Here is a 10542-nt window from a genome sequence, read left to right as displayed (position 1 = left end):
CAGGAGGCTCCAAAGGAAGTCTTGTATTTGACACAACTTAAAATAAGTTTTGTTTTACAGTTTTGGCTTTAATTCACTTGACTACGATTTACCTGGCAAGCCATTTATATTTGGCAAGTCGCAACATTCCTGAGGTGCAGCCAAGAATACAAGCAGACCTCTTAAAAAGGAGACCCCTTCTTTAGCCACAAGTCCATACACATTAATAAAAACACTAGAAAGCTTCAGAAGCAATCATCTATTTTTAAAATGAACAATTAACAGTTGAACTAAAACACTTTAGTCCCAGACAGAAAGATCAGATTATGCCAATTTTAATGCGAGGTTTGATCCCTCAGATTATTCAATTTCCACAAAACCCACATCCTATTTTTTTTTGTACTTAAGCACTAAAAAAAACACTACAGGTTTTAAGGACATTTAAATGAGAATCTTATGTAAATCTACTTGAGTGAAGAGGGTGTTGTAATAATATTTGTTGCCATTGTGTGATAATATATAAGAATAAAATCAACTAATGTTACTCTTGGTATAGTAATACATATCAATTGTAAAAAGAAGGGGTATTAAAAATTACATTAACTGCTGTACTGAAATTTTCTTACGAAACTGTGCAAATGATATTTTTTTCCAATAGCTATTAGTTTCCTAATGGCAAAGCTTCTTGAATGTACAATGTTTCAACACTAGTGAATCTATATATATAGCCTTTGAGGTGGAAAGGGTTTTAATTCCACAAGTCTTTTCTTTCTAGTCAGTCTTGATCAAAATAATGAAAATGTGTTACAGGGGCTTTTCTATTTCATAATCTCAGTGTATTTAGTGTTCAACTAGCATGGTGCCACCCCACCATTCTGTAGTGACCCATCATCAGCAAGCATGCTAGGAGCAACAAGTTTTATTGCAATTTGTGCCTAAGATTCTTTAGCAAGAGTGGTGTCATTTCATTTTGCCCCTCCTCCCCTTAGATTAATAATTATAATTTAACACTTTGTTCTAATTTTGCCCTAAACGAGAATACTTGATATGATTTTCCAATTTCACAAAATCTAAGAACTGCCAGTTTACTACTGCTAGATGAGTGTGTTTTCATTGCTGTAAAAAGAAAAAAAAATTGGACTGAAGTGTTCTCTCTGTTGCTGGATGGAAAATACATGTTTAAAATACACATGGTGTTCCCCTATAAACAAGAGAAATTCTCACTACCAAGCAGGATTAGCCTCATAGCAACATATGCTTGAACAGTGCAGGGTCAAACTTTTTGGCAGGCATGGTACAATGTAAGCCCCGCATCTGTCCCAAGTGCCATTCATCTCCTTCCCCTGCCCAATCTGCTGCTCTACTTTCTGCTCCCTGTTCTTCCTGTTGCAGTGTTCCCTGTTGCCTCCCTGATCTGCTGAGTGCTACACATGGGCTGCCAATGTTTCGTGCCTTTCTGACATTGCAAAGTTGCTCCCTTTCATGGAAGGGTTATGTCCTAACATGTTCTAACTTTAATAGGTCATTGCATTTCAGTGATGTGCAACTGTTGTGAGCGAATGTGTGACTTGGTCCTTATTTCAAATATATTTACTTTAAGAAGCTTCTCTAGTGGTAGTAATGGAGAAAAAAAAGTTTTGCCAAACCCTAATGTAGATTTGGTCTGCACTACAGCTCATTCATCTGGAGAAAGGAGTCAATGAAAAGTTGAGAATTTGGCATAGACTACTGTGTTGGCTCCTAAATTGTGTTGTACTTCCACCCCATCTATGGCTTCAAATGACACCACATATACTGTCTGCCCTGTTTTTTGAGTGGAGGGCAAGTCTTAACTACAAGCAGAACCCTAAGTTAAAAACACAGCTTGGGTCCTGAAATTATGAGTGGTAATGGTAAGTCTTCACCACATAGGGCAATATAAACTATACAGTATAACATTTTCATTTTCTCATTTTAAGTGTAGTGTCCCATGTTAAGTTATTGGGTTGGGTTGAATAATGCAAGTGTAGAAACCTGTTATAGTTTAGGAAAAGACGACCCTGTCAATATTCTTTTTTCTTTCCCTTCTCCAGTCATGAAACCTATTATATTGATATTTTGTTTGAAAAATATTGTCCTAATATTACTAGGTACCTGATTCTTCAGTAAAATTATGCTTATAGCCCAGAGAAACCATATGTGTTATCTGGTGCAGAAGACTGGAAAACGTCCATGAGGAAGAATTAAGCTGTTATTTTCAGCCATATAAACAGAGCAGGAATTGGTGCCTATTCCCCACTCCTCATCCCCCCTCTTTTCTTCAGGGGCTCTGCATAAGAAGTCCTTTTGCCACTCTTGTTGGGAGCAGTACAAGTGGTTCCTCACCAGCACCAGGGAAAATTGTTCTGTATAAAGGCTACTTCTTACACTAAAAGACGAGCAAATGGTGGCAACCCTTCTTAGACCACAGGAAAAAAGAATCTGCAAACTGAAGTTGGGGATAGTGCAGCTAGCTGTTGTAATCCTTCCTCTCCCTGCAGTTTGGGAACTGCTTCAATCACTCAGCCTTCAAGAAATCTACTTTCACAAAGCACTGCATCATACTGTATGGGAAATACCTGAGGTTTTTGGTAGCTAAGTATCACTATCTACAGTACAAGATTAGACGTGAAAATGTATACATTCCATATAAAATGCATGTAATATGTATGAGCATAATAATGTATATTTACTTAAAAAAAAACCAAAAAAAACCAACAACCTAATTATTATTCTTTTAATTGATCCAACTGATTTTTTTTTCTCCAAAAAAAGTTAAATTAGTAGATAATTTAGCCTGGGAAGTAAGTATGACTATAAACGAGCAATTCAGATGGTTTGAACAAAACTAGGTTTTGATATTACTTCTCTTTTACTAATAATTCTTCGTTTTGGTTGATGTCTAGAATGTGAGGAAGGTGATCAGGGAATTTGTACCCCTGAAGCACACAGAAATTAATTTGAAGGTGAAGAAGATGAACAAAAGACCGTCTTTTGTACATTCGAATCTGCCAGTCACCACAAATAACAGTGCTGCTCTGAGGTTAAGAAAAATGCCCAGACAGGACCCCCAGATGCAATAAGAGTAACTCTTGTAAAGTTAGAATTATCTTTCAAAGTCACTTGCGGCTCTGTCCCATGCCCCTCCCTGCCCCACCCCCATTCCCTCCCTCACCTGAAGAGCTGCGTATTGGAAATCAGATCGGTATTGGCCGATATATGTCCTTAAAGATCAGCTATTGGTATTGGCCCCGAAAACGTCTATTGGTGCACCCTTAATAATTGAAGATGCAAAATAGCACTCACAAGCTTAAGAAACCAAGGGAAATTGTACTGTCCCTTAACATAATATGCACAAAGGTTTAACAAATTTAAAAATACCCTGCTTAGGAGACTGAAGCTTCATGTTATTTGTAAGCTTGTAAAATCATCCTAATACCCGAGTAGTTAGGGAAAGTCTGTCTCGAGACTGAATTTACAAAGATTATGCCATCACACTCTTGCTTGTTTTGTTTGTTAGCTTCCTTCCCAGTATGCTGACAGACAGTAAAATTCAGAGTCTGTGAAACAGGCCATGCTAGTTCTAGTTAGCAAACAGCATATCTACACACACGACATTAAAAACATATTTCATTTATCTTGGATTATTGGAAAAGCTGAACTATACTAAGTTTCTCTGGACAGTATCTACTAGTGTCCAGAGAAACTTTCACTCTTCTGAGATCTAGAATTTAATGTGTTTTTTTTTCCTTTCTACCACTTGGTAACTTTCCAAGTTGGAGACTTTTTAAAATGTTAGTAAACAGGACAAAAGTAGGGCGAAAAACAAAACTGCTACATTATTGATATCACTGCAGTACAGTGAAGAAAAATGTAAGATATTGAAAATTTTGGATTTCAAATTTTGAAAAAAATTGGTAAACTAGAAAACAAACAAATTAAAAAACACAAGTGAAATTGTTTTTTTCACTTGTTCTACAGAACATATATGTTTGGAGGTAAGCACTAGACCACAAGTCTCGCAGTTTTTTGAAGCACATTCATTTCCCATCTGACAATTACACAGAGTAACTAGTCCAACACGCATGGTGTAAACAACACATTTATTTTTCTGATAAATTTTTTACTTTGTACCATAATGTTTACCTATGACAACTCTTTCAGCTTAAGAGCCTGGTGTTTTAGAAGTTCCACACATTTACATACACATTTAAAAATACTGAAAATTACACCCAAGAGTCAAATAATTTGTTTCCAAATCATGACAAATGTGTTTCTTGTTACTCTTTTATATAATTATGTACAGCAGTAAGATTAAAAATAGATGCAGAGTACATTCACAATTCCCATTCCTGTAAATAACCAATGAGGAGAACATTTCTTATAGTAAATGAAAGATTCAATAATCGATAAAAAAAGAGGACTATTTTTTTCAAACATTCTAAAAAAAACTTCAAATCTGTGTTGGAAGAGCTTAAAGCTCCTTTCATCATTAATGATATAAGCCTCAACTTCTCAGTGAGGTAGGTGTTATTATTATTTCTATTTTACAGATAGGGGACTAAGGCACAGATGTATAGACTTTTATCATTATGTTAAAAATCAGACATCTGTCTGAAGTTTTTGTTTCTATTTCAGTTTGTGCATATAACAGCGGTTTACATATGAAGAGCTTCACCATTTCCCCTGATATGCAAAAGATCCACACAACAGGAGAGAAGAAAAATTAGTAATATCACTGTAGATGCTATTAGATCAAATTCATGTCCCTTTCAAGTGACTACTACTTTTCCACACAACTTACTGTGAAAGAGCCTGGAATAAAATCCAGTATGAATTAATATTTTTCTCTAGCCCCAACCCAATGTTCATCCTTATCTTCTTTTTTTAAATGTTTTTAATAGAAAAAAAATACTCCAATTACATTAAAAAAATCAAAATAAGTTTATTCACATTTTAGATTTGTAAATCTTCTGCAAACATTTTTTTTAAGTTGCAATTCTGCAACCAGGCAAAAATTAAAAAGCACAATTATTAGTGAAAAGCTACCAATTACAACAAAAAAAAAATCACTGATGTTAGTGACTTAAAATAGTATTTGATACTTTTCAACTGTGGTACCCAGAAGCTTGTCTAAGTCTATCCCAGCCATGCTGCTAGTCCAGCAAAAGATATCACTCACAAAAATCCGTGCCTCCTTTCACATTCAAAACATTTTCTCCAATTTGTTAGCCACAAAATATTACAAAGATTTTAATATACTAGGGAGTAGGTATTTTACTTAAGTCTAGTATGATGGTACAGGAAAGCTTGCTCTGAAGGTCAAGTGTTAATATGATGATAAAGAGAGGAAAATATGGAAGGAAAAATGAATGCATAACTGCAGTGGAACACATTTTACTTTTGAGGTGTTCCACTTATACCCTACTCTCTAACTCCCCGTCAAGCTCCATAGAATTAAATACCAAAATGAGGTGCATTATGAAAAAAAAATTATCTTAAGACTGAGTGCACTCAATCATAAGAGAATTGGGACTGAGATTCATCATAATTTTTTGAGTGAAGGAGAACATGAGGTGAGTTAGAAGTTTCCATGCGATAAGTTCCAATAATCTGTTTGCCCTGAAATACTTTCTGAAAGTTGTAATCAGAACGAGCAAATTCATTGTTAAATTCCAGACCACCTAATACACATGGTTTGATAGTTATGTAAAGGGTACATATGGTCAGCAGGTTCCCTTGCTGTAAAGTTTTGGGTGGGGATGTGCTACTGCAGAGCTATCCAGCTGGCAGCCTGCAGGTCACGTCTGACCCATATAGGGTTAACATGCAGCCCCCAAAATCCCACCTGGCCATCGAAGCTCCTATGGCTCCGGGTGTGGTGGCAGCAGCTGGGGTCTCTGGGGCAGGATGGCATTGCAAGAGGTCTCCTGAGCTTGCTGCCCGCATCACAGCCAATGGGAGGGTTTGAGAAGGGGTCTAGCGCTTCTCATGCAGCAGCAGCTGGAGGGAAGGGGGAATAGCCTGCACAGTAGTGGCAGAAGGGGTATCACATGGCAGCAAGGTAAGGAGACTGCCCGTGTGGTGGTAGCAGCAAGGGGCTCATGCAGCAGCAGTGGAAGAATGATCACCAGCATGGCAGAGGGGCTCATGCTTCTTACAAGTCAGTGAGGGGAGGGGAAAAGAAACCCAAGCATGGTGGTGGCAGCAGGGGACTCATGCTGCTTGGGTGGCAGGGATGGGCTGCACACATTGAGATGCTGGGGAGCCAGTGCAACTTGCATACTGTGCAGCCAAGGACATGTGACTTCTTGTGTAGCCTGCAGCCCCTGGGCTCTGATGTTGGACAGACTTGTTATCGCATTAAAAACATAGATTGAGGGTCCAATCCAGGTCTGACTGGAATCTAATAACAAAAGACCAAAATACAACAAAACACCTCCCTCTTCCCCATCCCTCACAACCCAGCCAAAATAATACCATATTTACTCAAAATACAGGACAAGGTTGTTTTCCCCGAGTCAGCATAGGGGAAAAAAGCCTTTCCTCTCACATTTGCATACAAAAAACACTTTAATATCTAGACAATGTATATAATGAACTATTGCCAAAAGCAGCATGTGTTCAGTAATGGAAACCAACTATGAAGTTGATTAAATGAAGCCAATACTGAGCATGGCTATAAAACACATTGCTCACATTGGAAAAACATGTTAGGAACCTCTCACAATTTTTTTTAGCCCACCTGAATAAGATATATGGTAGTGCCCATTACTGTGCAGTCCCCCTCAGTGCCAGCTCCATTTCAAGTCAGGTAAGGTAAATTGCATGAATTCTGGATGAACTAAGTCTATGCATACCCATAATAATTTGTCTATATGCACATTACTATAGGCATGCTTATTTCAAGGCCAGTGTTTTCAAATTTACCTCTCACTTTCATGTGCTCAGGGAGATCAGGGTCTGACAATAAGGAAGTGGGGAAGGAGCTGCAGGAGAAGAAAGCTGGGGGGCAGCAAAGGGCAAGGGAGTGATCCCCCTATATTTATTTTTCCTGCTGGAAGGGGGACAAATTAAAGGCAAACATTCAATAATTAGATTCTATACCTGGAAAATTATAACAAAGGGGTCATCTTTTATTTGAGTAAATAAAGTATTAGGCTTAGGTTATTTGTGTCTGAAGTGACAAATTAAAAAAACTGAGCTCTTTGTTTTTTCAGATATTCACATTATGTCAGTGTTGTTTTCAACAACTGGGAGCCAAAATCAGTCATTTATATTTTGTTGTTTTGTAGCCATAGTTTGATTTGCTCAAAGTTTATATCCATCCATCGTATATTTTCTTCAATTATTTCTATTGCTTGTTGGATACAACGGAGATATGAACTTTTTTCATCCAGAGAACTGAAGAATTCTTTCACCTACCAAGTAAACAGTTCATGATTAAGAGGCAGCAGTGGCTGGTAATTAATTGCACTAGATGAGCAGAAAGGAATTCCAGATTTTGAAACCTGATCCTGACTTGCTGAAGGCAAAGGGTTTTTTTTTCCCTGTCTACCTTTCAAATTGGGTTTCAAGAGAGGTTCCCAAAAACAGGTTGTAAAAATACAATTTTTTATACAATTTCAGTAACAATGAAAAAGTAGAACTTTTTAGTATAGTTCCCTGTATTCTTTAGTCTGATATTAAGTATAGTTAATTTTTCTGCATCCACATATTCCATATACCAAAGAATCTCATACTGACAACAAATGCTATCATAAAAACTTCCAGGAACTCCTATGGAAGTTTTCAAAACTGTATATGGAGCAACTGTGGTTTCTGATGCTGATGAAAGGGACTGTGCAATATGCAGCTAAATATAACTGCATCTCACCTCCATGACTGGGGAGAGCAGTGCTCATGTGTCATTTCTTTATCATCTCTAATATCAGTGATGAGGCTTGACTCAAAGTATAAGCAGTAATAGGTTTACAACATGTTCACAAATTCCCTGACAAATATTACTCCTATGTTACATATGAAGGTGTACAGCTGAGGAAGTATGGAACAGCTCAGAGGAAGACCCAGGTATTGTGTTTCTTGCCTTGGTCACAAGGCCATCATTTCAACTTGCTATTTTGACACATGGTTATCTATGGAAGGAGCCTACAGTAATCAAAGTTTCCACTTGCCAGGAGAGCTACAGGTACCACTCCCATGCTTTATAACTTCTCATGTTTTTCCGATTCTAAGGTTTAATTCTAGGCTGCAGTTTCAGTAAACTGTTACTACCTACTGAACACAGAAGGCACCATGTGAAGAAAGGATTTGTTTACCTGTGCAAGCTGTTCTCTTGTAGAGTATTGGTTTGTCACTCCAATTACCATCCCCGCTATGGAGTGCGAGCCAAGTTCAAACCTAGCAAAAACAGCCACTGAGATTTATCAAACATTCTGTTTACAACAGAGATACCTTAAAAATGTCAGTGAGGTAAAATGAGAAGTAGACCAATCTGTGCTACTTACTTTTGTGCAAGCTTATTCCAATTTTCCTTCAGAAACTTCCAAGCTAGGTGATAACCAGATGGGTTCTTGGCAACAAACACTACGATATGTGGAAGATCCTGGGTTTTTACTATATCACCCAACAAACCTTGATCCATTAACCTAAAAACAATGTTTAAGGACAGAAAAAGTGGATGGATCCTCTTTCTTCGTGCCCCACTCCTCTTCCTCCCTGCCACCCTTTGTGATTTAATTTTAAGGCTAAGATAGAGGTAAGTTACAAAAGGAGTTTTTTTCAGAATCGTGGCTAGGGTGGAGTAGAATTATATTAGATCCTTAGATGCATAAGTGCTATCAAATGCCTAGTAGGTGAGAGAGGATTTGGTCCACATGTTTAAACAAAATACTTCTGGATCAGTTCTACACCTTTCCTTCCCATAAAGTTCATAACGATAGCTTTTAAGATCTCCCTTTCATAAAAGAGGGTAAAATCAACTTTGTATTTCTATAGCATCTCTCATTCCAGGATTTCAGAATTTATGTAAACCCCACAAGTCCCCTTAAGTACATATAGGTATATCTGCATCTTCCACAGATAAGAGGCAGAGGTAGTCTTGTTCAGGACTGAAGATGCTAGACACTACTGAAATAATAAATAATATCTGTACACATTACTAAAGCATCTCTTAGCACTGTCTAAGCTAAATCAAAGTTATCCAAAACTGCAGTGAGTCAGATGGAGAAATTTAGATCACAAGGCCAGAAGGGACCAATAGGGTCATCAATAGGGTGACTTGCTGCATAACACAGAACTCAAGACTTCCCTGAATGAATTCTGAGAATTATCACAGTAACACTTCTGGTTCTTCCATTTGTAGCTCCTATGATGTTAATAACAACAGGAGGTAGGCCAGCATAAGAAAAAACAGCTATGCATCAGCTGTGTTTGGAGCCTTCTCAAAAAAACCCCAAAAAAACAAAACAAAAAAAAACTCGAGAAGGCTGACAAATGATATTTCTGTATTTTGTACTTAATAGTAATTAGATTAAAAAAAAAAAGACAAGACAGTACTGGGAGCAGAAGCTAGACTCCAAAGCTAAATTCCATCTGATTGTTTTCCTATGCATCTTCCTCCCTTGGTTGTAAGCATCAGTACAACGGATGGACAGTTTTCAAGGCTCTATATAGAATTTCCTAGATACAGGAGCCTAGAAGCTGGATGTCCCATTTTTGGTCAGGTATCCTACCCACTAGGCTACTGGGCTAAAAGGTGGGTGGAACAGGCTCACCACAGAACATAAAGTGACTGTAACTGATCCCTTCTGAGCATCCTCAGAAAGGATACCACTAGTAGCACAGATGGACATGGGTTCTAAAAACACACTCCTAGCCACCATGGACGTTACCAGCCTATATACCAACATCCCACACCAGGATGGCATCCAAGCCTGCCTTACATATCTACAGGAACAAGATTACAACTCAGAATACTGGCCCAAAGATATTACTGACCTTATACACTTCATCCTCACACACAACAATTTCACTTTTAATAATCAACACTTCCTCCAGATGATGGGAACAGCTATGGGCACTAAAATGGCCCCACACAGTATGCCAACCTTTTTATGAGCCACCTGGAAAAAGACTTCCTCAAGAACTGCACCATCAAACCCTTGCTATACTTAAGATACATCGATGACATCATAATTTGGACTGAAAACCTACAATCTGATTGAGTTCCAACAGAAATTCAACAATCACCATCCCTCCATCCAACTTTCTCTAGAATACTCCAGCACCAACATCCCCTTTTTAGACACAAGGATCAGTATCCAGAAGGGTAAAATACAGACCACAGTATACAAGAAACCCACAGACCAACATACATATCTGCACAGAACCAGCAATCACCCTAAACACACCAAAAAAGCTGTGATATACAGCCAAGCCCTCAGATACCACCGCATTTGTACTGAAGAGAACACCCGGGATTGCCACCTCACCAATCTTAAAAAGGCTTTCACCCAGCAAGGACACTCCTCCAGAGAGGTAGAT

The 10542-nt window shown here is 38.1% G+C and overlaps 1 protein-coding gene across 4 annotated transcripts in view; it reads right to left on the bottom strand.

Moving 5' to 3' along the window:
• Window positions 1–10542, bottom strand: part of LOC102377403 (endoplasmic reticulum aminopeptidase 1) — a 50086-nt gene that overhangs the window by 16800 nt on the left and 22744 nt on the right. For 2 of the 4 annotated variants that reach the window (XM_025199115.1, XM_006019699.3), the window contains exons 17-19: window positions 8505–8645; window positions 8316–8397; window positions 7082–7418 (exon numbers count right to left, since the gene is read on the bottom strand). In XM_025199115.1, the coding sequence (XP_025054900.1) occupies window positions 7272–7418; window positions 8316–8397; window positions 8505–8645 (370 nt within the window). In that variant the 3' untranslated portion in view covers window positions 7082–7271. Of the gene's footprint in view, window positions 1–7081; window positions 7419–8315; window positions 8398–8504; window positions 8646–10542 lie in introns of those variants that run through there. The other 2 variants (XM_025199117.1, XM_025199116.1) reach the window with 1 other exon arrangement.

Source organism: Alligator sinensis, unplaced genomic scaffold (assembly GCF_000455745.1).
Source record: "Alligator sinensis unplaced genomic scaffold, ASM45574v1 scaffold223_1, whole genome shotgun sequence".
Taxonomy (NCBI): domain Eukaryota; kingdom Metazoa; phylum Chordata; order Crocodylia; family Alligatoridae; genus Alligator; species Alligator sinensis.
The sequence above is the reverse complement of the archived record's forward strand: the minus strand, read 5'-3'. Positions and strand labels throughout refer to the sequence as shown.